This window comes from Mchenga conophoros, linkage group LG17 (genome assembly GCF_057382185.1).
Source record: "Mchenga conophoros isolate Kocher_MC1m ecotype Shallow Benthic linkage group LG17, M_conophoros_male_GT1.1, whole genome shotgun sequence".
Lineage (NCBI taxonomy): Eukaryota > Metazoa > Chordata > Actinopteri > Cichliformes > Cichlidae > Mchenga > Mchenga conophoros.
The window spans coordinates 30,589,331-30,617,246 of NC_140542.1; the positions used below are offsets into that span (position 1 = coordinate 30,589,331).

A 27,916-nucleotide genomic window follows, 5' to 3' on the forward strand; every position below is an offset into this window, starting at 1 on the left:
AGCTGTCCTATCTGTTGCTATGCCACCCGACTTCTGATGGATTTTTGTTTTGACTGAGTGTACGCGCAATATGAGACGAAGGGGGGAAAAAAGAAAAAAGATAATGGGTCCAAAGAGACTTGGATGCAGGGATGGACAGGAATAAAAGGAAGAGGCAAAGGGTGACAGGTGAAAAAAGGAGTGAGATGCAGAAAAAACAAAGACAATAAGTGAAAGGAAAGGAAATCTTGTTTCGGAAAGGAAGCGATAGGGTGAATTAAAGAAAGAAAATATCATATCACTACATCTCACTGGCTGGATTAATACAGTAATGTGGCATTTCTGTGGAAGCCTTGGCACGTGGCCACAGTATGCTCAGTGCCCTTGTCCTTTGAGTGCGCGCATGTCCGTGGGTATGTGTGTGTTCAATCATGCTGGCATGCAAATATTAGCAGCTGTCAAAACAGACAGTGTTCCTCCTTTCATGCATAGTTTGGAGTACAATAGACGTGAATAAAATAGACTGGAGTTGAGTCGGAGAGGAACAGCATGTTTTCCTCTCTTCTTGTCTTTTTTTTTCATAATCTCACTCAATTTTGTCCCTATTAATCTGCTCTTTGTTTTCTTGACTCACCTGGTTTGGCCAAGTAGCAGTGGTAGATAGTGGCGCTAGCTGGGGGAAGGCCAGTGCCCCCGGGGGGGTGGGTGTGGGGGGGCATGACAGAGCACTGCGGCCTTCCTCTGATGGAGGGACGGGACTGTGGAAGCGGTGTCAAGGCGCCATGAATGAGGCTCCCGACAATGTGGTGAATGTGAAAAATCACACCAAATCACCTGAACAGACAGAGAAAAGACAAGTATGACAAACACATCCACAATCCAACCTCAAATCCTGATCCCGAGACCGTATCGCATCGATTTGTTATCTCACGGGTTGCCAAAACCCCCGTGCAAACATGCATGCGCACTCCCATATGCCGTCAGCAGTGAAGGCTAAAGCAGCAGGATACTGTGTGTGTGCGAACACTCATGTTTGTGATACATTAAAAGTGTGCTTTTGCGTTTGCACCTATCCTGGCAAGTGTGCATATTTATGTATGCGCATGCAGTCATCACAAACCACTGGTACATAATAGACATAAATAACACATGTTTTTTTCTTTTAGTCTACACAATTATTTTGCCTTTAATGCAGACAGACCCCCTAGTGCTAACTGTCTGGCACCGAGAGACAAAGTGTGAATGACACAGAGGGAAAATGGGAAGACAACAGTGAGAGAGAGACAGAGAGATGGATAAATGTAGAATCTGTAAATTACAGCAAAAGTGGGAGGGAAGGAAAAGAAGAGATGAATGGAAAGAATAAACAAGTGTAAGTGTTATTGTGGGGCTACAGAACTACCCTTGAGCAAAGACAGCAAAAGGTGATACAATGCTGCTCATACTCTCTAAAGCTTCAGCTTGGCAAGTCTATGAAAAAAAATCAACAAAACTTTTAGCAAAGGAAACAGTGAAACTATCCTCATTGATTTCCTTATAGAGGCAGCAAATCTGCAGAACCTCCTCATTGCAGAATGCTGCAGAAAACATAATTACATATTATGGTTTTTTTTTTTATATTTATATTGTTAAGTTAAGTTAGGACTATGATAGAGTTCAAAGAAGACTGTCGATCTTCCATATTTGTTAGGTCGGGTCTGTTCTTGGACTTTCTGGCCATTCGTTTCTCGCACATATGTGGTAAAGATGAGATTGGCAAGGCAGCAGCAAGATCCAGAACACAACAGAGGGCATGAGTGAGAACAGATAAACATGAAACATGAAAAGAGGAGCAGGGATGAAGTTGGGCTGAAAGATGACTTTTAGATGTGTTGCGTCTGTACCCTGGTCGAAGCACTAGTAAGTCTTTCCCCCATAAAGATGACATTTGATTTAATTAAAAACCAGTTTTGAAACGGCAGTATATATCGATAAAGACATGATTTAACAACCATTAGAATAGTTTACTGGTTTTTCCAAAAGTAGCTGCATAGACAGTGACCACCCTCACTAACTTCTCATGCAAACCCAGTTATTTTGTTCTATAAGCATGCATGAAATATGACAGGAACCACTCAGTTCAGAAAAAAGCTTAAAGGGTCACTCCTAGTTGGCTTTCAAGGTTAATGCCCCCAACTGGATGTGTAGAATGGACTGAGATCGGCTATAAACTATAAACTTGTCTTTGTGGCCTGTTTGAGTTAGTCATAGAGCTAGATGTGTTGTTGTTTGGACTTGTAACTCTGTAAACTAATTTCAGTACAGTTTACTTTATATAGTACCAATTCAAAGCAACCCTTGCCTTAGGATTTCTACAAAATTAGATAGATAACCACAATAATCAGGCATTCACCGGTAATCAAGCACTTGGTGACAATGGGGAGGAAGAACTCCCTTTTAACAGGAAGAAATCAGAATCAGACTCAGGGAGGGGCAGCCATCTACCATGACCAGCTAGGTGGAAGAGGGGAAGAGAGGAAATGAGAGGAAAAAAGTTTATTGTATCAGTTCGATAGATGGACTGAAAAATGAATGACCTGTGTCAATTACATCACTGTAGTGAAACTTATCTCACATGCTTAAAAACAAAGTTTTCTTGTCACTGTTGAGTAATTGCAGTGAAAATAGGTCTTTACAAGTGGGAAATTACCATAGGAGAAAGCTCTTATGACATGACTGACATGGCACAGTGTTGACTCATAACCCCCCTCCCCCCTGGGCCAATCAGTGTAATTTTGAAAATGCTAGAGTGTGCTGCTGTGAGATGTGCCTTTTTCCCAAAGTGTCATCACAACCCAATCAGCAGTGTGTGAAATATCTCACTAATCAGATTAGGCTGTTGTTCGATGGTTAGCTGTTTGCAGGGAAAACTCAGGCCGACTTTTTCCACACGGTTCATTTCGCTGTCGAGTTGAACAACAACAACAACAACAACCTTTATTTATAGAGCACATTAAAAGCCTTAGGCATACCAAAGTGCTTTACAAAAAACAGAGGCAAAGGTGCATTTGCGCATGTGATTTGCACTCATTTGATGATACATGTGCAGCAACTGTTAATTTACACCTGTACTACCTTAAATAGCCATGTTAAGAAAAATAACCCGAGGTAGCTGGAGGATAATGCTGTTGTGTTGTTCAACTTTCTGTGCATGGAGGCTTACTTTGAGAAGTATCGGTCGATCAATGTGCTCTATCAGTCTGCTAATCAGTTGTCAGTATGATAATTGCAATTGGTTGAATATCAATACTAGGGGAGAGGAGAAAAAAGTGGTGGAGTCACTGAATTAGGTGGGATAACGAGGAAAGGAGATATAGTAAGAAGATAGTGATGAAAGGATAAAAAGAAAAATAGAGACAAGGCAGGAAATACCAGAAGGAATAGGGAGGTAAAAATAAGGGCAATGGGTAAAACAGAAGCACATAAAAATTCTTCTGCACCACCTCTTTAGTGTTTTTGCATGTGTATGTGTGGGTTTGAGTTGTCCTATTTGTTGTATCATTATTTTCATTAGTACCTGGCAGACACTGAGGAAAATATAAAGCACTAAACTGATGTTGCGTTTCTTTATTTAGATTCTCTTTTGGTATGTTTTCTTATATTTCCACATTTATTCCTGTTTTTTTTTCTTTCTTTGTGACCTTCATTTATTCAGCATTCGTTTCTCTCCTCGTGGCTTTCATTCATTCCCTCTCTTCCTCTCGGTCCCTTTCTCTCCTTAACAAAGGAACAGAGGCATGCACCGAGGATATTCAGCAGATGGATTTCCTGCATGTGATTAAAGTCACATTAGCTCTGCTCTACTGGGAAATTTCAGTTGTTCTTTTTAACTGAGCACATGAGCTTCTTTTGGAAAACTCAGAAGCATTAATGAGCAATGGAGGGAACTTCTGGAAGATTCATCTGTTTGGTTTAAGCTCTAAGCCGCAAATGTTTCATTTTTGATTTTGCTGGTAGGGTGTGACTTGTAAAGCTACATTACCTTGGTTGATACTGTGACTGAGTGATTCAAATTTAAGTCTCTACAATTAATTAACGACTGAAAACTAACAGACTCACCAAAATGTGGGTATTTTTGGGTCCTTGCTTGTCTGAGCCCCCTATACAGCCTCGGCACAGCAGAATTCATATGTATATCATTTGAAGAGTGCATTCTTCAAAGATTTAACTTCATGCTTGTGAACTAATTTTCCATCAGATTGAATATTTCTGTGTGAAATAATTCTTATTTCCTTTTTCACCTTTGGAACTGTAACTGGTGCCTGGGTTTTTATGTTGGCCATTTTTCAGATGATTCATGGCTCTGTTTATGTTTTGATTTATTCAAAGGAGGGAAAACAGTGCTTTTCTTTGCAAGCAAGTAAAACAATGAAATCATTATTTTTTCTAAATGGCTGCAAATACAGTGAAAGGAACTCACATCTGGTTATTAGACAAAGAGCGATTGACATTTTTTTTGGCCTCTCTTTTGCCGTTCATTAGCTTAGTGTTGCCATTTTTAAACTACTTTGGAGGGAGGTACAAATATTTCAGCCGATATTGCCCTTTGGGCATCTTGACTAGTAAATTTAACTTTATTGATCACACTGGCCAATGCTTATTCGTTCTGTTACAACAACAGTGCTGAAGACCTTAAAAGTGGGACAAACTGGGGAATAAATAACAAAACATTGCATTTCATCAGCAAGATCAGTAATAGTCCAGAATTTCACATGTGAAATAACATTTGAATTGTTAAAATTTGCAATTCATTCATGTTAAGCTTTGCCAAAATGTCATCATGTGCCTATGTATGCTGGAACTGATGTATTGAAGGTGTAGCAGAAGGTCACCTTTGCAGCCACGTTACTGGTGATGTGGCATCAAGCCTGCCAGGCTATTCTCAGAAACCTTCTTTTGACCTGGACAGGGGGCACCCAAAATCTACACATGCACCTATGCACGCATTTATATACATACACGTGTAAATACTTGGGTGTCAGAGTGACCCTGCCTATTGAGGAATCACGTAACACCTCCTCCCCTCCTCTCAGCTCCTCTTCTTCCTCTCCTCTTTACATTCTACTTTTGTCACTAACTCTTTGCTGTACTCACTCAGGCTGCAGTTGCATACCGCAGAGACTTTATGCAGGGCAACGTTTGACCACACGCCTTGGGGCAGACACATGAATCAGGCAGATTGTGTTTCTCCTCTCATTTATGGCAGGAGGTGGTTGATAGTGAGGAAGCGAGTTAACTTCATTCATGCTTGACAGGTTTATACTTTGTGATCTTGCTAATCAATTTCCAGGACATGCATATGTGTCCTCCACAAGATTATCAGCTCATGTAACAAAGCAACTTAAAGAATCGGAACAAACCTTATGTCTGAGTGATGTTTTTACAGTAGCTAGACATGTTTATATTTTGCCATCTTGAGCTCAATCCATCCATGTCTTATGTCTCCATAGCAAATGTGCACAAATGCTTTAGGATGCAGAACAGATGGATAATGTACAACAAAGATACTCAGTGCTACAAGAGGCAGTAAGCAATAAATCAATTCTTTTCTACACTGTGGTCATCTGCAATGAGACAACTTAAACACCTTGACAAGAGCTTTAATCATTCGTGATTTGTCATGTTAGTGGGTTCAGCTGGAGGTCATCCAGTTTCATTTCTATATATCTGTGTGCAAAGGCAGGTGCGTTTATGTCTGTTTGGATGCAGGTGTGTAGATTTTGAGCAAATAGCCAAATTCTTCACTTGAAACAGGGGTGTTAAACATAAGGCTCAGGGCATGCAAACCAGCCCACTGGATGTTTTTAAAATAAGAGGGAGGGCATAAATTTTGAGCTTTAAATTGTATTTTAATAAGTTTTACAGCTTTTCTGGCTGATAAAGAGCTCCCACGTGGCCATCCATACTGGACCACAGTAATTAAGCAACAGATAAACTAGTGTACACAATTCTATACATTACATAAATGTAAAGTCAAACTTCTTCATATTGACAGAAAGGAGAGTTTCACCAGCCCGGCACACTCACGATCAAAGAGGGCTGGATGTGGCCCGCCATCTAAAATGAGTTTGACATCCCTGACTTAAAGCCATGCTTTTAAATCTCTTATATACACACAGACATGCATACAAAACTAACAGGGAATGCAAAATCATGAAAACACTTGAGTGCAAATACATTGTTAAATGTGCGTGTAACCGTGCAGGTTGCTGACAAAGGCAGAGCCAGGCAGCCAAGCTCCCTAAATCAATTTTTAATGGCTTTGTTACACTGGAGAGGGAAGAGATTGGGGCAACATGGCACACACACACACACGCCTAACCACACGCCAGTAGCTGTACAAAAAGAGCAACGTACTGTATGTGTTGACAGGCACATGGTACAGTTATATGTACAGATATATTATGACACATGCATGTGGGTTTGCAGCCACATGTTGAACATTCATATGAATACCATTCTGTCCAAGAGTTGAATTTCACTGAACATATGCTGTTGATTTTAATAAGTATGGAACCGATATTACACCATGTCAAGGTCAAGGAAAATTCTTTCCAAGACAAAACTTTTTCAGACTTGTGTCCCTCAGCTGTGGATAAACAGAACCTGCTAAAGATGGTCAGTTATGCTTCAGATAGGTTTGGACAGCTGACAGCTATTTTTATTTACACTCATTGTCTTGGTATTGTAACTGTATATCATGTCATGATTTTTTTTGCTTTCTTTACTTTTATTCTGTGTAAATGATCAGTTTTTGCTAATATCACATACAATCTTAGCTAGTCTCATTTTTTTTGAACACCACCCAGATCTGACAGTAGCGCTTAGGAGTAAGAGGCTAAGAGTAAAATTTGTCATTTAGTTAAGTGCATCATTAATATCACCCAGACTCATTAAATCCTTTGCAGCTGATATTATCTAAATCATTTAATGAGTGGTTTCACATAAGCCCCCAGACTGGCCTCAATTGTTAGCCATGTTTCTTAGTAGACATACAAAACTAGTGCAGCCACATAATCCATTAGTTTTATAACTGTTTTCTCTAGAATAATGTCAGAAGGTGTCTGCGTTACTTGGAAAATAGTCTGTTTTCATTCATTTTTATCTAAAGCAGAGAGGCACAAAAGGGTGATGAAACCTCACACCTACTGCATGATCATACAATCACAGTGCAGCTATTGCAAGCTAATCACTCTTACATCACACCATCTGAAAAGAGATTAGAGCCCGTGAAGTGTTATAAAGCAGGTAAAAACAGCAACACACTACCCAGAGGCCTCTGAGTGAGAATTAACGCAGTGCCATTTAATGGCATCTATCAAGGGCTCTACATTGATTAATATTACATAAGATATTGTGAAGGTCATGAAAAGAAAGTACTGAAGAAATGTTCAACCAAGTTTCCATTAAACTGTTGGAGCAGTGTAAGATCACAGCATGTAGAAGGGACAGTATAAAAAACAAGTAAGCATAGATCATTTCAAGAATTAAAGCAGGTTTGCTTATATTCTGTACTGTGGTAAAAAAAAATGGTAAATGGCCTGTATTTATATAGCGCTTTACTAGTCCCTAAGGACCCCAAAGCGCTTTACATATCCAGTCATCCACCCATTCACACACACACACTGGTGATGGCAAGCTACATTGTAGCCACAGCCACCCTGGGGCGCACTGACAGAGGCGAGGCTGCCAGACACTGGCGCCACCGGGCCCTCTGACCACCACCAGTAGGCAACGGGTGAAGTATCTTGCCCAAGGACACAACGACCGAGACTGTCCAAGCCGGGGCTCGAACCGGCAACCTTCCGATTACAAGGCGAACTCCCAACTCTTGAGCCACGATCGCCCCCCCTGTGCATTAAGAAAGGGCTGCAAAAATAGCAGAATGATGTGCAGCGGTTGTGATGTACTGGCAAAAGTCAGACCTGTAGATCATGTGACTTTAGGTTATGCATGAGACTTTTGAGCAAGCAGCATTGTCCAATTGAAACAGTTTTGACTTTATAAGCTTTAGAGCATTTAACTTTAAATCAGGAGGATGGATGGATGGATGGATGGATGGTGTTTTTCACATTAGTTCTTTCACTAATTTGATTGGACTGAATATACACCTTCAGATACTTGTAGCAGTTAGTTTTTACTACATCTGTGGTTGGAGCATTTGGCATATTTACAAAGGCTACAGTGTATTTCCCAAAGGCTGTATCTCAATAGATGATTCATCAGGAGCCTCTTTACCAGCAACAGTTTCTATTAATTTATTTTGCAGTCATTTCAGAGGGAATTTCAGTTTCTTTACTGTTCTCTAACATCATATTATGAGATCTTTAGACCATAATATTTACTGTTCATGCCCACTAAGACATGTTTTATAATATGACAGCCAGGTTTATTCCACAGCACTGCAGCACAGCAATAGTTTTTAAGGTATTTTCACAAAAAGGAAATGAAGGAATATCCTGTTATAGTAAGCATGCCATGAATCATAACTCTCATACTTTTCTACTGCCCACCCCTGCAAGCTTTGGCCCAAAACCACATCCTAGGCATTCCTGTCAATGTGTAGTGTGTGTCCAGGAAACAGCCCGAGGGCTGACGTTTACGGCTTCCACCTCCTCACAGTATGCACTTTTGGCCCCGTCTAGAATTCCCATATGTTTCAAGAAAAACACAAATGTAATTTTCTTTTTTTCTGCAGTGTACTTTGTTTGACATTATAAATATTAAATTCCAGTCAAAAAAAAGAAGAAATGAATGAGTGGGGTGAACACCGTCAACCAGACTTACCTTTTGACCAAATATCTCGGACAGCACGAGCTTTATGGCTTTCTGCAATCAGCCATTCGTCCAAAAATATTATTTAAAAAAAAAGAAAGAAATAAAGCTCAAAAATTTCTGACTGGACAAAAAAAATGAAGAAAAGCTGTCACCACTACAACTAAGAAAATCCATACATTCAAGATCCTGGTCAGATGAATAATGTAAGATTAATCCTTCTCTCTGAATAAAGACAATTCCTCCAGCTTCCCTTCAACCCACCGATAAATTGTGAAGGGACGGATTGTGTAAAAAAAAAAAAGATGAGGATTTTAGAAAAAAAACAGAGGTAAAGAAAGGCTTAGAGGAACAAGAGGAGGTAAGAGAGGCTAAGGTCCTCAGAGGGAGAGGGATGGAGATAGTTAATCCTTTTCTTAGGATCTGTTCCGTATATGAATGATATGTCCAGCGCTGTCCTGCTCGTTGGCTTGCGTGTTGCCGTGTGTCTGAGAGGCGTGAGTATGTGTGAAAAAGAGAGAGACGGTGTGTGTGTGTGTGTGTGTGTGTCTGAGAGAGATAGAAAGAGAGGCAACAGCGTTAGGTTGCTGGCGTCATGCGCTACCCCTTCTGTGTCGCTATGTTTGTGATTCCTGCACTCAGCACGCGTCGGAGCGTGTGTGTGTGTTTATCCATGCATGTACACTTGAGGGTTGTCTTTCCGGTGCGCCTTTGTTAGACTGTGTGTGTGTGTGTGTGTGTCTCGATACTCCCACCTCCCCCGTTTTTTCTTTACGGTACGTGTGTGCAGCCGTGCATGTGGCAGGAGAATGTACGTGTGTGCGTGTGTGTGTGTGTCTTGTCAAATATAGTAACATTAGTGTATGCTGCCTCTGTCTGCCTGCAGCTCTCCCACTGTGACAGAGAGAAGAAGAGGGAGGTGGAATACAGAGTGCGTGATAATACGAACGAGTGAAAGCTGAAGGAGAGATAAGGGAAAATACAGAGCAACAGAGTGAGGAGAAACTAGAGAGTGGAGTGGAAGGCATTGGGAGAAATGTGAAAGAGGGTGCAAAAAATAAATAAATAAGGAAGCTAGGTAGGAGAAAAGGGAGGCAGAAGACACGGTGGGATGAGGTTGATGGAAGGGGGACGGGAAGAAAGATTTGAGAGAGAAAGCTGTGGCAGTGGAGCGAGGGAGGATGCGAGAAAGAGAGAGAGAGAGAGGGAGGGATCAGCTGATTTCAGTAAAGATGAGAATCTCCCTCTGCCACATGGGCTTTTCTCCTCCCTCGATTTTTTTTCCTCCTCACGTCTCCCTCTCTCAGCTTTCATTTTCATCCTATTCCCTGTGGCAGCTCTCGTAACGGCTGTGTTTGTGTGTGTGCATGTGGCTGTATGAGCACATGCACTGGTGTGTGTGTCCTTGTTTACATCTCACGGACAGAACTGTGATCCTCATGAGATAAAGCAGTCCATTTTTAGGTAAATTAGATAGATTAAACTAGATAGGTTTATGCATGCCTGTGCAGTGTTTTGTGAATAATTGTGAGAAGCGTTTTGGTGGAAGATATCATTGACAAGTTTAAGACAGGTGTTAGTAAGACAGTATGTGGTTTGTAAAGCGGGAGTAGGGTATGAACTGGTGGGGCGACTGTGTGTTTGTTTGCACACAGCATATAACTACTTGGCTGCTTCCTTACATGGCTTGAATCATAGCTCTCTCACACATACACACACACATTGTGCTGTTAATGAGCATGTGAATCGCTTGGCTCAGATTCAGTGTTCAAATGAGAGACTAGTTGTTTCCATAAGAAACTGAACCAAAATCGCTCATGAGCCAAGCGTCTTTTTCTCTCTCTTTCACTAAAGGGACTGGCATTGTTAACAGAGGGGGGTTTTCATCCTCTCTTTCTTTTCCACATGCTGGAAGCCACCGATGACTGATTTTTACTGTTTTTATTTGGCAAATATGGCCAAAATAGATATTATACACCAACCAGACCAGACCAGACATCAGAGATGATCCTTAACTTTGACCTTTCCGGGAACAAATGGTCTAAAATTTCATGTTGAAGCTGCACCTGTCTTTGGATATTTCCAATAGAGCCCAGTTGATACAGGATTTTTAATACTGCTGCTAATACCAATGCACTGATACTGATATTTGGTTATTCAAAAACCTGATATTCCAATACTGACCAATGATTTTTTTTTATTTCAGACACATGAAATATAAAAAGAGTTCCCTAACACTTATGTGTACTTATTGAGTTTAGTTTTTAGGCTCTGCAGACTCTTGGCCTTTGGTGGGCAAACTAGCTAATATGAGTTGATAATATCATCCCTCTAATGAAAAGAGTAGGCTCCAATTAGCAACATTCGAATAACTGTGCAATGCAAAGGACTGTGGAATATAAAGCTGATATCAAGTGCATGGGGCCACTCTGTGACATTTTTACAGTGTTAGACCTCACTCATACAGGCCTAGAGACCAATAAACAAACCCCTGATAAGCTCCAGTTCTGTAATCTCCACCTGGTTGGTGAGTTGTTGCTGGGCGTGGCTAGATGAAATTGGTGGGAAAAAAATGCACCAAAAAAACTCGTTTTGATTGCTTTAGTCTTTAGCAGATTTCCACAGATTGGTGTTTCATATGTAAGATATTGACTTGAGTGCAAGTAGTCGCCAACTACTCGCCGACTGACAGTTAAAATGAAAAGTGTGACGCAAACCGAAAACAGAGGCTGTTTGCCTTCAAGGTAAAAGTCGCACTCTTTAAAATTCTAGGTCTGTGTGACTGTTGCCTTATGCAGCTCCTCAAAGCATTTGAACATCTTCCAGCTTCTTATGATCTTGTTATTTTACAGCTTCAGTAAAAGTTTGCAGCATTCCTGATAAGGTAACTTTGAACTTGGCACATAGTTAGCCACTATCTGGTGAACATACTGATTATTAAGCAGCTAGCGTGCCCAACATTTCCCTTAGATGGCAAAGACCAGAGCAGAATTTAAGGAGGGCGATTATTTTATTTTGAAAGGACATCTATCAGGTGGACAGAAAGACTTTTCCAACTGAGTGCAAATGTTTGTACCATTTAAGATGTAAGTGTAAATACACATCTATTTGTTAAGAATTTTTGCATGAACAAAATAAACAGTGAAGAGAAGAAACAGGAACATCATTCTGGAGGTTGGACCAAACAATTGGAAATGGATTTCAAGACATCCAATCTAACTGTGCACCTTCTTTCAGTTTGCACATGTCAGTGTCTGTTACCAGGCTGAAATATTTACAAAGGCTGGTTAATACACACACACTTACAAGAATAACCTCAACTGAGTTCTCTGGTTTCCTGTCCAAATGTGGGCACTGTGCTGGCTTTATGACATGGATGTAGTTACTGGCAGACAGAAATCATTATTTTAGCTGCCAGTAGCTCCGGATAGTGTTGGCTGTAAGGACATGCTCTTCAGCGGTATTAAAAATGATTGGCTAGAATGACAGGAATAGCATGGAGTGTGCAATATGCTGTTGCACAAAACAATTTTATCTCAGCGTTGAGTGATGTTAAAAAATATTTAAAGGTAGAAAGAAATTCTACTTTTGAATGAGCAGTGGTAGCAACTCTTCCTGTGTTTGTCTGCACATTCGTGTGCAATCCCAAAGGAGTAATTAGTCCTCTAATTAGTCCTGCCAATCCCCTCCAGGGTGCAGAGGTCAGCAGCCAGGGTCAGCTGCTTGGCACTGCCAGGTATTTAGTGCCAGGCTCAAGGACTATTTGCCACAGTTGTTATAAAATATAAAAATCGTGCTTAAAGCCCAGTGTTAATAATAGAAACTGTGGGGTTTTTTGTTTTGTTTATTTTTCACCGGCAGATGTTTCCCCTCCTGCAGTTTTAAACACCACTCAGAAACCAAGTGAAAGAACACTGAAGGCAATTCAGTTTTGTCAGAGGCATCCATCTGTCGGCTCAAAACCCAAACATTTGGTATCTTGTGCCAGACTTTTGTCTTAGCACCACCCATTAATTATCATACATTGCTTAGCATCTGAAAGAGGCCTTGCACTTCTGTGGTATTGTCAGAGATGTGAGCCCTTGCGGTGGCACTTGCTCTCATGTTCCATTTTTACACTCAAAATTCAGAGTGTTTCAACTCTGACTTTGTTTTTTCATTGACCTTGCGGTTTGCAGCAGAAGAAAGGACACCTGTCTGTGATGTAACCTGAAAGCAATCCCCAGTGGATGAAAAGGGAAAAAAAACCTTTCATATCTTACGGCCATCTTTGTTATCAGGTTCTTACTTTTTCTCCAAAGAAGCACAATTGGTGCTGCTTTTTGCATTAAATTCAACTACTGCATGTAAATCACTGACATGTTTGCCAGCCTCTGCACTGTAACGTGCACCCATCTTGTAGTGAACACAGTTAGCACCCCTGGTATTAAGTAAGCAGCACTAGCATTTGGCAAAATCCAATCTCTGATCTAAAATCAAGGCTTAATATGTGCTCAATCCTTTGTTACTTACAAAATCTGTATGAAAACAAAATCTTTATACTCTATGTGTAAAAAAGAAAAGTATGGCTGTTGTTTCAGAACCACGGACAGCAGCACTGTTTGCTGTGTTATGATCTGATGAAATGACACAGAGTGCAGTGTAGTAGACTGTTAAATTCCCCCCCCCCCCCCTTTAGTTTCCCAGCTTATTTAATTTTTTGTTGTTGTTGTTTTTGATAGCAAATATTGAATTATTGACAAAAGTTTTATTTACTAAACAGTCCACAGAGAGAGAGACAGTGGGAAACACAGAGGTGAGAGAGCGAGAGCTATAGCTGTTTCTGTGTGACTCACCTGGCTGATTGTTGCTTGCTTTTAGTTTTGTTTAGTTTCAAGAGGTAGCAGGGGTGCTGAGACTTTTTGTCTCCTCAAATCCGCCAGAGCAGCACAGTCACTTCGTCCCAGACCTCCAGATTTACAAATGAAACTCTTTTCTGAAACAACAGAAAGAGTCCACTGTGGCTATAATTCTCAATGTTCATGTAATATATATATATATACATATTTAAAAGCAAGTTGAAAAATTCTGATAAATGTTTAATTTAATAAACAACACTGTAGAGAGTGTGATTGCTCCTCTAGCTCAGGTAGTTCATTTAAAATTTTGCACACTGATTGAGAAGGAAGAGCTTTTTACAACCAGGTAAGAATGCAAGGCAAGCTTATTTATTTGTTTCCCCAAGGGATTTTTTCCTCTTTTTTTAGGATTGTTTATATGTCTGGCAAAAAAGGCATGCTGGCATTGGGATCCATTTTAAGTGCCAGCACCTCCTGCCAAGGCGACTTTTATGGCCAGTTCTGTTCCATCAATGATGCAGGAAATACGTGTTATGAAAAATGATTACTTGCAACGGTTTGGAGCAGGAAAGTGTATTTTTTGTGTTTTCTGCATGCCTGTTGTGGTGTTGCACAGAAACATTCATTCTCTAGCTACATGAATATTGTTTTATTTATTATCTTGTTGGCATAATTAAATCCCTGCAGTCCTTGCTGTCTCTTGCCTCCAGTATTGATGATATATGAATTTAAACCCAGTCTGTAGCATTCATTGTAAGTTGGAGCATCACCCCCCCCCCCCCCCCCCCTTCTTCTTTCACTCTCTTATGCCAGCTCCCTCTTCCTTCATATCTCTCTCTCTCTCCTTCCCTATCTCCTCACACTCAGCTACCTCCTCCCATGCTGCGTAATTTACTGTGCTATTGGGTGAGTGTCACTGAAGATGAATTGGCCCTAGCCTTTGTATTAACACCAGATCTGGCTGGGCACGTTTAGCACTTCTACCACTAGTTCCTGCATAGAGCAAGTAACTTCAAGGCTCCATCTGTCTTTTCTTGCACACAGAGAAAAATTATACATGTTCACGGTTCCATCAGAGTCTGGACTGGTGTCCCTGTTCCCATTCATCAGCTTTTCCTTGTAATCCGTGAATCAGCCTTATAGTGGCCAGACAGTTTTATGGCTCTTTGGTCAATATGGTCAATGAGGACTGCTGCATAAAAAAATCAATCATGTTTTAATTTGTGGCTTGAGACACATTTTCCCAGACAGGCTTTTATTCCAGTGCCTCAGCCTTTTTATTTTATTTTATTTTATAGATACAGTATAGCTTTTATATACGTTTAACAGTTTTTTTCCCCTCATATTGAATTTTTTCTGTTACGCTTATTGTGGTCAACCCTTTAACTAAATTAGGTAAGGTGACATGCATACTTTACATTCATAGTGACATTTAGGGGTTGATTTAGAGAAAGATAGATGATGCTTCCTTGCAACAGGGTACCTGTTCAGTGGTAACATCATGCTGTGCTAGTCCCAAATAACACTTTAATAACATCAGCTGTTTTGTCCACTTTTAAACGGCAGCACCTGACTATTTTTTAATATAATTAGCAATTAAGCTAAAGGATTGCCTTCATCTGGCCAGGACCTTTCTGTGTGAAGTTTCCATGGTCTACCTATGTTTGTGTGGGTTCTCTCTGGGTACTCCAGCTTCCTCCCAAAATTCACAGACATTCCGTTTGTGTGATTAGGTTAATTGGTGATAACATAAATTTAAATAAGAGAATTATTTTTAATATTTGAATGAAAATCTTTTGCAGTCCATCACTGCCTGAAATCTAAAACCCTTGGACATCATCAAATACATCACCAAAAGCACCGCCTTCAGCTGCTGCGTGTTTGTGGGTGTCTTTCTGCATCAGTTTTATCTACAGTAACTGAAGAGCTGCTCTGTTGGGTTGAGATCAGGTGTTTCACTTGGCCACTGAAAAATATCCATTACTGTCACTTGAGAAACTCTTGGCTTGCTTCTCTGGTCAGCTTTGGGTCATTATTAATTTGCATTGTAAAGCACAGTCCAATTAGTATTGGCTAAATTTCAGCCAACAATATAGCCATGCACACCTGAGAATTCATGCTCTTAATTCTCAGCGGTCACATTATCAGTAAATGCTAGTGACCTGGTACCACTCCACCACATTTGCTCATAATTTGACACATACACTTTGCTGGACGGGCTTTGCTTTGGATCATGACCTGTTTCTTTCCTTTTCCTTCATTTTTTCTTCCGATCATTCAGGTACATGTTAATCTTGGTTTCATGGAAAGATTGCTTTTTTCAGAGCTGTGCAGACTCTTATAGAGGTTTTCTACTAGTCTAATTTCCTGTTCTTGAGTGTTACTATCTTGTAACCCCTCTAGGTTTTGTATTCATGAAAGCATTGCTTGATTGTAGACTCTGACAATGATAAACCCAGCCCCTCAAGAGTGCATTTTTGATTTGCTTTAACTTTGTGAAAGGGATTTCCTTATCCAACGAAAAAATTATGCGAGCATCAACTTTAGTTGTCTTCAGGGTGATTTCAAACCTTTTGCTGTTGCTCAGTTGGTCAGTTCTTTTTAAGACTATACTAGACTGTAGATTATGGCACTCCTAAAGTTTTTGCTGTCTCTATATAAAGCAAAAATGTGATTTAAACATGCAGAATTGGCCTTTATCAGAATCAGAATACTTTATTAATCCCGAAGGAAATTAGGGTTACAGCAGGCAGCACGCTAATGGCGCATGCGCACTTACAAAGGAACCTTCTGACCAACTTTACACAAACATCACATTGGGGAGACATGTCAGAAAGGAAGGCTGATAGGAAAAAACAACGAAAATACATAACATGAGGTAAGAGGAGGAGAAAAAAAACACTCAGACTGAGCTCCTAGTGGGAGAACAGTTTGATAACAGAAAAAACACCTCAGCACAAAAAGCACATGACTATCAATACACCATAGAAACACAAGACAAGCAACAGGGGCGGGTAAAGGGTACGAGAGAGCCGGTGTAGACAGCGCATCCGGTCCTGCGGCATGTCTGCGCTGGTCCAGTTGACTGCCATCTTCCCCGGTAGGGCACAAGCATCGAAGGCGTTTGGAAAGGGAGGGGGGATCAGTCTGTGCATATCAGTGTATGTGTGTGTGTGTCCAGAGTTCGGCTGAGACAGTGTCCTTCGCCCCGCCAGGCTAAGTAAAAATCTGCTGAATTTGTCATGAAACAATGGAAGAACTTGTTAGTTAATTTTCCAGTTACTTTTAAGCCTCTGAAAAATGGGCAACTATGTACAAAAAGTGTCTGTAGCTCCTGAACGGTCAATGCAGTGCTTTGGTTAAATCGTTTGACTTAAAGCTTAAATTTTGTAAATGACATATTGTCTGTTTAATGTCAAAATCAATTTCAGAGGGAAAATTACAGAATCTGTCACAGTCCATTAATTTATGTATCTAATTGTATTTTTTTGCTTGGCACCCTAGCTTTACATCGTTGTTGGAAGATCTGGCTGTAAGTGAACAGTGTTCGTACTAACATGTGAGGATGACCAAAAACAGGCGCACCACAGTTCTTGACCTCCTCTTTAAAAAAGAAAAAAGCTCAATGTGTGCAACGGCCGTTTCTGACGTATTTCCATGTAGCATGCTATCTGTCACTGGATAAATTAAGTGGTGCAGTTGATGGATTATGAAGCATTTTCGGCACATACACGTTCTCAGTCGCACAAGCACGCACACTCACATAAAGTTTATCCCCTCGGAGAGTCTCATTAATTTGGCCAAGATGATTTGTTCCGAAAGAGGCTGAATTCATCACAGCCAGACAGATGGTAGAGAGGGATTTCCTAGAGGAGAGCACGAGGGTTAGAGTGAGTGGCGATGGGCATAGAGGAGATGGTGGTGAGGGAAGGAGAACAAGAGGAATGTGGACTTTGGAAAAAAGATGAAATGAAGAGAGCAAGACAATAACAAAGTGTGAAGCAAGAAGAGAGAAAGATAAAAGCAATAAGACAGAAAAACAGATATGGGATAAAAGAGAGGGATAGTTGAGAGATAAAGAGGGGAGAGGCCCCATCTGTCTTCTTAGAGACAGATGGAAACAGACATTAGAGGCAGAAGGCGGAAATCACAAGAGGAAACATGGAAGTAGAAAAAGGAAGGGTTGAAAAAAACATACTTCTTACCAGGGGTAAATTGGTCCAGCTTCCTTGAACACTATCTTGGCCATCCTTTAAGTTTCTTGTATGCAACTTGAAGGACTAAAACTATTCATCTAAAAAAATCTTTCTGAATTTGGTGTTGTCATGATGGCCATGGAAGGTGCTATGTAGTGCTCTGAACCAAAATTTCCAATATCTCAACCCAATATCTCAATTGGCTTGAGATATGATGACAACATCATGGTTCACAGCATTTTTCATATTCATTAAAACCTCGGGACAGCTAGAGGGGACGGAGGCCTTGCCGTCTTAAAATGTTGTCATGTTTTGAAGCTGACAATTCAGAAAACTACAGCAAAAGCCCATAACTTGTTACTCATGTGTTTGCTGAACAGAGAGCTGTAATCAGGATGATAGCAGTCCTGGCTTTGTCCAAAGTAGTAATAAATCAGTGTAACAAATATCAGCCTCCTTATTGTTTTGGTTTTATTAAAAAAAACTAAACTTTACAGATGATGTTTTTCATGCTTTTTTCCTTAATTGGTGCCATATACACATATACATATATATGTGTACATGTACATGTTAATATGGAGCTTGAAATAATGAGGTCAGCATATGAATAGTAATCCGTGTGAGCCAACAGCTCACTCAAAGCTCAGTCAAAGAGCAGAGAAATCCCTAAAACGCTCACCTCAAGCAGTAAACGCACATGCTGTTCAAATCCTCTGCTTAAAAGGGACTATCCATCAGATGAAAGCTGGCTTAAAGGAAAATGAGGCAAAACTGGGTGGTTTCAGACAGTAGATGAACTAAAAGGGCTTCACTGAGGCTCAGTATAAGGTAAAGAAGCATTATTTGCATTAGAATTGAAGAGTAAAAACAACTAGTTTAGTCAGGTAATAAAAGAGGGGCCATTACATATGAAAAGACGCACATCCAGTACCAAGGTCTTCTCCTTTCACGTTATAAAAGATTGAGTAGGTAATTGAATTCCAGACTTGATTAATGGCCCGAAATGTCATGACTTTAATTCCTTTTGGATATGTAGCAAAGAAAAAGCACTGTTCTGAACACAAACTACCATGTAAACATACAGACCACAAGAAAGAGCACAGCAGTTCGCCTTTGCTCCTTCTTTCTCTCTCACACATAAACATGTTTTTTCTGAGCCTCTCCTCTATGAATGATTTAGTGAGTGTGCCTCCAACAGGCTCGTTTAAGAAGGCTGTGAAACTAGGTTAACTTAAGGTGGGCTGCGCCAGCTTAGAAGGTCCACACACATATAGCTTGTGTCAACATCATTTATTTCCATTTCTATCAAACCGGGTCCTTCATTTAACACGCTTCTTACCCATCAGCTTTAAGATTTAAGGGTTATGACAGCAGCGCTAGTCAGTTATTCCAATATGTCAATAAGTTTCACAAGAATGTGTCCTGTTTTTAATATGTTCAATTCGTGGCTTTGTGTGGGCATTTGTGTGTCTTGTGTGAATAATTCAAAGCTAGTTATCCCACACTGGCACGTGCCAGCATTCCACTCTTTTGAAAAATTGAAAAAAACCTACAATGTCCCCCCTGCCCATGCATGTGACTCTTTTTGCATCCTTGACTTTCAAAAAGTTGACAAAGTAAGAGACAGTTTCAGAGAGAAAATGAGAGATTATGGTAAGAGAGAGGAGGAAAACAAGGAAGGGAGGTTGAGTCATCATCCTTTCATCCAATCCCCATTCTCTGCCTGTTGCTTTGGTAACATGATGTCAGTGCAGCCTCTAGCAACTCCTCTGAGGTTAGCGAGCATTAGTAGAGAGGTGTGTCTGTGTGTATGTGCATGCATGCGCGTGTGCGTGTGTGTTCTTAAGTCTCTCTTGGCAATTGCTGCCACAAAACCAACTGTAACTTAACTGCAAAAAGCTTAAGGATCATAGGTCAGGTGAAACCGCCAATCAGTAGGTCAAAAGGATGTGTGTCTTTGTTTTAGGTTGTGTATGTGTGTAGTTGAGTGTGTGGGTGTGGGTGCACTTAGCTTTCTTTGTATTTATCAGCCTGAGTCTGTTTTGAATGGTTTTATGAATGGCTTTCTTTGCTACGTGTGTGTGTCTTGTTTGTGTGTTCAGACAGCTAGGATTTCTTTTCATATTAATCGTTATAATCAACTATTACTAAACTTCTTTCTTTTTTTTTACCGCTCAGCAGTCAAGCACAATTTGCTCATTTTTCCTTGCTGGAACAAAGTTTGTTGCCTGGCAACATCACTTTATTGAGCACTCTCCATCAGAAAGTCATGGTATCTGCCAAGGCTTTGGTGAACATTGCTGCTTTAGGGAAACACAAACAGTAATTTTTGGTCTTTCGGTTGAAAGGTTATTCAGTGTGAAGCATGTGGAGTGATTGTTATTTTTGTCAGGGTTGTGAAACCTTGAAAAAGTATGTGGGAATGGATATATTAGTCAGATAAAGGATGCCCTCATCCACCTGCAGAAAATGTGCTGCAGCTCCCAAACATGGTAAGATCAGGTCTCTCTTAAACACGACTTTTACAAAGAGTCATTCATCTACTGTATCTACAGACGTAAAATAGACTTAATTGAAATGTATATAGTAGCAGTATTGAGCTCAGTCAACTTTTTTACATAGTTACTGTCTCTCTGTGTACTGGGCCAACAGCCAAAATAACAATTATGGGAGGATAACAGCAGGAGAGAAAACAGATTTTTAGGCTTTTTAGACCCAATCCAGACAGCACAATTTCCAGTAACATTTCAAAATAAAAGGGAATGATGGCCTCCCAGTGTTTTCTCATAGTTTACCTTACTAAGGCCAGTGTTTTGTCTCACTATATCGCATTAGGCCTTCAATGCATGCATGTGTAGTTAATTCAAATACTGACCAAGACTTTTTTTGTATTGAATATGCTGCCCTAAAACATCCTGGTCTTTTTTTAAGATTTCATCAGCAGCTAATTAGCTAATTATTTCACTCAAATCATCATAAAATCCCTTTTGGCCTTTCCTTATTTTCATGTTTTATTTCGTATTCATGCACCGTTCCTCTCATTATTGAGTTTTAATGCTGTTTGTCATCTTGAAGTGCCTTAGTTTGTGCAAATAGACTAAGCTTAAGCCTATTAATATGCAACAGCAAGTGATTAAGGCAAAGGCATAACTTATCACATTTTAAAGTGGATACAAAGAAAAGAGAAGAAAAGGGGCTGAAAAAAACTGAAATGCCTCTCATTCTGTTCCATCTTACTGATGAATGTTTGACATTTGTGGATAAAAACTGTAATTATGTGTTTGTGTGTTTGTGAAGGAGACAGAGGGACAGAGAATACGAATGCCATTTCTAAGTGGGAAGGCTGTAATCTGTGTGCGTGTTTGTGTTGCTTTGCCTTCCTCTTTGTCAGCGTTGGCGTGTGTGTTTGTGTTCATGCAACACTGATTGTGTTTATGTGCATGTACAAGACACTACGAAACAGTGAGGCACTAAAGCAAAAGACATGATAAGTCTTTGACATTTGTTCGGATAAACAGTAATCTTGTTTTACAAATTCAATTTTAATAAAGAACACTTACTCTTAAGACTTCAAACAAGATAGGTAATGTTATGCAGATATTAACTGTTGAACCTTCAGCATGCCCATAAATGGGTTTTGAGGAAGCGGTTTAAATAGGTCATGAACTGGAAGAATTCAAACACAGCAATAAAAACAAGTTCTAATGAGTTCGCTGGGCTTTTCTGGGTGATCAGTCACATGAACTTAGGGTCAGAAATTAACTTTTGCTGGTAGCATAGTTAAAACGTGCTTTTTTTTGTACTAGCCAAAATTAATGATGATATTTTTGCATCTTACATTAATTCATTTCATTGTGTTAATGAGATATTTTAAGAATAGAAAAGCAAAGCCCAGAACAAATGTGAAAGCTAAATTAAGCTGGTATATTGATCAATGCTGAGACAATTCATGCATTAATAGAAGAAGTATTTATCTAAATAATCTACTGAACTTTTTTGCTACTAAATGTACTTAAGCATCATTCTCTCATTCCTCTGGATACTACAGCTTCCTCTCACAGTCCAATGATGATGATGAAATAAATGATGTCATCATTCATCCATCCATTTTCTTAAGTACTTATCCATTACAGTGTGTTAGGCAGGTTGAAGTCTATCCTAGCAGTTACTATGAAAGAGGCAGGTTGTAACTGCTCCTGAAGGTTTTTCATGTTCGAAGTAGAATAAAGGGCCATGCTCCAACTGATGTTCAGCCAGTATTTTAATCTTCTTTTCACCAGCAAACACCGTGAAAAACTATGGTGAAATGATCAATGAAAAACACGGATATTACATCAGCAGAACAAAAATTACAACTCAAATAAAACATACACACAAAGTAAATGCACCAACATACCATGTGCGCCTTTCTACTGAACATTCATGAGCAATTGTAGTCCATATCGTCTATATTTCCACCCTTTGCACAGGCTAGCATTCTCTTTCTGGCTCGAGCCTTCAGTCTCTGGTGACACGTGCGCTTAATTGAGCCTCACCCCAAAGCATGCGCACCACAAAGCGCCACACTCAGGCCCACCAGTAGGTGGCGACAACACAACATGAATCCAGATTAAACACCAAATTTTGAACATTGCAATCACATAATAATTACATTTCAATGCGACGGCTACACTGCCACCAAAATTACAAAGGATTTCTATTTACATGTGTTAAACAAAATTAAATCCTGTAATTTTTAATAAATTGACAATCAAACATCAACTTATGTTACAAAAAAAACACTTCTTAAATAAACTTATAGATCACATATTATGTTTGTGTTCTTAACCCTTGTACTACTTCACTGTAGTTTAGACCCTTTAACTAGTACCACTAGTTTCTGAACTGGTCTCTCAAGAAAAGAGACTTGTTTCAAACGTTCACCTTTCTTTCCCAGATCCTTTTGCCCTATTTGGATCTTAACCGTCCGCACTAAACCATCATCATCTTCATTGGCTTCAACCACCCTTGCCAATTTCCACTAATTTCTTGGAATATTGTCCTCCTTTAAAATCACTACATCTCCAACCTGTACATTTTGTTTAGGAGTATGCCATCGTTGTCTTAAACTAATGCTGGTTAGGTATTCCTTGCGCCACCTGCTCCAGAACAACTCTGTTAAATATTGCACCCTCCGCCACCTCTTCCTGGCGTACAAAGCTTCTCTTACAAATCTACCAGGAGGCGGAAGTGGCACAGACTCTTTCATTGTGAGCAAATGATTAGGCGTCAAAGGCTCAGCACTGTTGGGGTCGTTGATTGTATCAGTAGTGAGTGGACGATGGTTCAAAATTGACATGGCCTCATAGAAGAAAGTTCTCAATGAGGTGTCATCCAACCTCCCTGTGGCTTGGGCTAGGACAGAACTCATGACATTCCTAACAGTGCGGATCTGTCGTTCCCAAATGCCTCCTCTGTGACTAGCTTCAGGAACATTCATTTGAAAGTCACACTGGTTTTTAGCTAGATAAGTAGAAATCATCTCCTTGTCTAATTCCAACAGACCCTTCTTGAACTCGTTCTTAGCTCCGACAAAATTTGTCCCTTGGTCAGAACGAATCTGTCTGACTGTGCCTCTGATTGCTATGAAGCATCTTAAAGCGTTTATAAATGCGTCAGTGGAGAGATCCTCCAACATCTCAATGTGCGCGGCTCTCGAGCTTAAACATGTAAACAATAGGCCATACCTCTTCCATTCCTTTCGACCTTGTTTCGTGTAGAAGGGACCGAAAACATCAACTCCAGTGTAGGTGAATGGGGGCGAAGGATCCACTCTGTCAAATGGCAAGTCAGCCATGCGTTGTTCTTCAGCTGGCCCACGCACTTTTCTACAATTGACACACCCTTTAATGTATTTGGCCACTACCTTACTGCCACCTATGATCCAATAGCCACTTTCCCTGAGTTTGTTCAGAGTTTGGCCTCGGCCTTGGTGTTGCGTTTTCTTGTGACAGTGGTCAAGAACGAGTTGTGTGACAATGCCTTCCTTTGGAAGGATTACTGGATGATTCAATGCAAATGATGCTGAGGATTTTCTCAACCTTCCTCCAACCCTAAGCAGGTTGTCTACCAAAATAGGATCAAGTTGATACATTTTATGAGTTTTTGGTAGTCCAGCTGAGTTTTGACTGAACCATTTGAGCTCTTCTTTAAAGGCTTCCCTCTGTGCTGCCTGGAGGAGTACAAAAGCAGCCATTTGTCTTTCTTTTACACTAATGGGTCCTGAGTTATCTCTCCTTGCAAGTCTTTTAATTCTTGCCACAACGTTAAGAGCTGTATCCCAATTGGAAAATCTTGAGAACCTCTCAAGAAAGCTGTTTTCTTCAAGGGCATTTGTTTTCAGGACCTTTACTTCTGGGTCCCCAACAAGAAGATCAGGGGAATGTTGGTTTGTGACAATTTCCCTTTCCCATAGGAATTTAGGTCCAGTGAGCCAATTCGAGCTTAGCAGATCTGCCACCTTGAGGCCCCTAGACGCGTGATCAGCTGGATTTTGATCAGATTCAATGTAAAACCATTGCTTCGGATCAGTAGAGTCTCTTATTTTCTGAACTCGATTTGCCACAAAGACATGAAAGCGACGAGCATCATTTTTTATGTATCCAAGCGTCACTTTAGAATCTGTCCAGAAAAACTCCTCGTCAATTTTCCGCTTGAGCTCTGACCTGAGGAAGTTACTTACAGCTGCAGAAACTGCAGCTGCAGTGAGCTCAAGGCGTGGGATAGTGATTATTCTTGTGGGTGTCACTCTGGCTTTACCCATGACCAGTGCACAATGCACGTTCTTATCAGCAACAATCCTGATGTATGAACATTGTCCATAGCCACTGCTGCTGGCATCCGAAAAATGATGCAGCTCAATTTTTTTGACCTTGCCGAAGTTCTCAGGAACAAGGCATCTTGGTATTTCAATCCTTTTTAGATTCTCCAAGTCACCGAGCCATGCTTTCCATTTGGTCTCTAGTGCCGGAGGAATAGGATCATCCCATCCCACTCCGCGTTTGCACATTTCCTGGAGTACTTGTTTTCCTGTCAAAATGTAGGGTGAGAGAAAACCTAACGGGTCATACACACTAGCAACTGTTGCTAGAATTCCTCGGCGTGTGGCTGGCCTTTCTTTGAGGGCTACAGTGAATGAGAACACGTCAGCCTCTATGTTCCACTTTACTCCCAGCACACTTTGCATTTGAATTACAGAGTAGTTCAGGTTTACATCTTTGGTCTTGCTGGCTCGTTCTGTTTCTGGGATAATGCTCATGACCTCCTTGTTGTTGCGTGCAAATTTGTGCAAGCGCAGTTTCCCTTTTGCACAGACCTCTTGTGCTTCACAGACCAGCTGCTTGGCTTCCCTGACTGAATCAATGCTGATTAGCCCGTCATCCACATAAAAGTTTTTGTGAATGAATCTGGCTGCCAGCGGGTAGTCCTTTTTTTGTTCCCTGGCGAGATACTTCATGCCATAGTTAGCACATCCCGGTGATGATGCCGCTCCAAAAATGTGCACTCGCATGCGATACTCCTTAGGCTCAGTATCTGTATTCCCGTCCTTCCACCACAGAAACCTTAAGAAGTCTCGATCCTCTGGGTTGACATGGAAGCGATGAAACATTTTTTCCACATCACACATAATTGCTATTTGATGCTCTCGAAATCTGCACAAAACCCCTGCCAGAGCATTAATCAAGTCTGGGCCTGTGAGTAGGTGGTCATTTAAAGAGATGCCTTCGTGTTTAGCAGAGCAGTCGAAAACAACTCGAATTTTCTCTGGCTTCCTGGGATGATACACGCCATGGTGCGGAATGTACCATGTGTGTTACTACCTGATGTGCCATCTGCTTCCTCTGCATCACCATCTTTAAAGACACTATTCATGAACTTGATGTAGTCTTCTTTGTACTTTGGGTTCTTATCCATTTTTCCTTTTAAACGTTTCAAGCGAAACATTGCAAGCTGCTTGTTATTTGGAAGCTGTGGGCGTTCTCTAAAAGGCAGAGGCATTTCTAAATGGCCTTCCTCATTGTAGTGAATGTTCTCATTCAGCATCTCTAGAAACTGAATGTCCTCTTGAGATACACTCCCTTCTTTATGGTTTGTGTCCAGAAAGTCATTTTCAAGTGCTTTAATCACAGAAGCAGGCGTGACAGATGGCAGCTCCTTTACTGTGACACGATGACAGATCCCTGCTGCTCCCATTGAACTTTTCCATGGCTTAATGGCTCCCACAATACTCCACCCTAAGTCTGTTTTTATTGCATAGGGATCATAATCCTTTCCTGGTATGACTTCCCTTGGCTTTAGCGCTCTTGCACAGTCGTAACCGATGAGAAGAGCTATAGGACAGTCCAAGAGATCTGGCATTTCATTTGCAATGCTAAGTAGATGGGGCCACTTTTTTGCTGTCTCTCGAGTTGGAATAGTGTGTTTCTCCAATGGAATGTACTCTTGAGTGTAGGTTGGTGGCAAGTCAATGTACTTTTCTGAGTTGTACCCTCTTACCCTCAGTCCATCCACTCTTTGACTAGGTACAATCGAACACCTGTCAGTCATTGTTGTCAGCCTTAGCTTCACTGGTTCCCTGCTTGCCTGTATCTTTTCACAAATATCTTGGTCAATAAATGTGTTGCTGCTTTGGGTGTCTAGCAGAGCATAAACCAATGTCTCTTGATTCTTCGCTGATGAAGAAAGCCACACTGGAACGATCATTGAAGTGCAATCATTGTTGCCCACTCTCACACTGCACGATACGGTGGCTGCATTCTCCTCTTCTGATGGTGGTTCAGGTTCATTTCCCAGTGGAGGATCTTCATGGAGAGGAGAAGGGTGGCTTCGTCTGCAGACATTACATGTTGCTCTCTGTCGACAGTTTTTGGAAATGTGGCCGACTCGCAGACAAGCAAAGCACATATTGTTGTCCCTAATAAACTGTTTCTTTTCTTCAAGCGGCATTGCTGTAAACTTTGCACATTTATAGATAAAATGATTTTGCTTGCAGCAGATACATTCAAGTTGCCGTTTGTTCTGAGTTGAGGAAGGGTTGGGTTTTGATTTTCTGTTGCTCTGAGCTGTAGTTGTGTTCTTCACATCTTTAGACCCATTTGCTGATGTCACCAGGACACTGGCCTTCAGACGTTTTTGTTCTTTCTCAGGTTTTTCAAATGTGTTTTTTAAGGCAAACAGAGAAGAAACTGGATTACATGCTATACGCGCCTCTTCAGCCACAAAGTCTGCAAATTCTGCAAACCCTGGATATGCCTTTTCTTCATCCAGTAATTTTGTGACATAACGATTCCAGCGGGTTGTGGCCCAGTCAGGAAGTTTCAGCAATATTTTTTGATTTTCTTCACAATCATCTAAAACCTTGAGGCCTTGGACGTGAGGCATAGCATTCTTACAAGAAATGGGGAAATCACTAAACTCTCTCAATTTAAGTGACTCCTTTGGACCAATCTTTGGCCAACGGCTTAGTTTTCCCCTAAAGGCTCTTTGAACTACAAATGGGTGTCCATAGCGTTTGTTCAGAGCATCCCAAGCTTGTTTGTAAGCTTCCTCGTCACTTCGATAAAATGTCCCTTCTAAAACACAGAGAGCTTCTCCACCAATGTACTTCTTCAAGTAGAACAGCTTATGGGCTGAATCTGTGCAGCTAGTCTCGATAAGCGCCTTAAAGCAAGTGCTCCACTCAACAAATTTAAGTGGGTCTCCTGTAAATGTAAACGGCTCTGGCACTGGGAGTCTAGACATTACTAAGGACTCTTTTAATGCCTGCACCAGAGAGAGCTCACTTTCTTTTGGCACCACTTGAGTATCATAGTGAGGGGCGTGAACACTTTGTGAGGTCAGGATGAATTTACCTTCAGAGTGAGGAGGTGCAGTGCTCTGAGGAACTTGGGTGCATGGGGGACTGCTAAGTGGTTTAGGAAGCTGGCTGAAAGACAAAGTACTCCTTACTTCACAATTTCTTATTTCAGCATTCATTTTTGATTCCTCTTCAGCATATACATTGTATTCTGCCTGAATGACCTCAAGATCTCTTTGATTTTCCAACATTTT

The 27,916-nt window shown here is 40.7% G+C and overlaps 2 protein-coding genes across 5 annotated transcripts in view; one reads left to right on the top strand and one right to left on the bottom strand.

Annotated features, from left to right (window-relative positions):
• The window catches only part of lrtm2a (leucine rich repeat transmembrane protein 2a), a 29,578-nt gene extending 20,084 nt beyond the window's left edge, over positions 1-9,494 (bottom strand). The window contains exons 1-2 of the mRNA XM_085251633.1: positions 8,806-9,494; positions 614-813 (exon numbers count right to left, since the gene is read on the bottom strand). Coding sequence (XP_085107759.1) covers positions 614-698 — 85 coding nt within the window. The 5' untranslated portion in view covers positions 699-813; positions 8,806-9,494. The remainder of the gene's footprint in view (positions 1-613; positions 814-8,805) is intronic.
• Positions 1-27,916, top strand: part of cacna2d4a (calcium channel, voltage-dependent, alpha 2/delta subunit 4a) — a 106,723-nt gene that overhangs the window by 52,926 nt on the left and 25,881 nt on the right. The gene's annotated exons all lie outside the window — the stretch shown is intronic.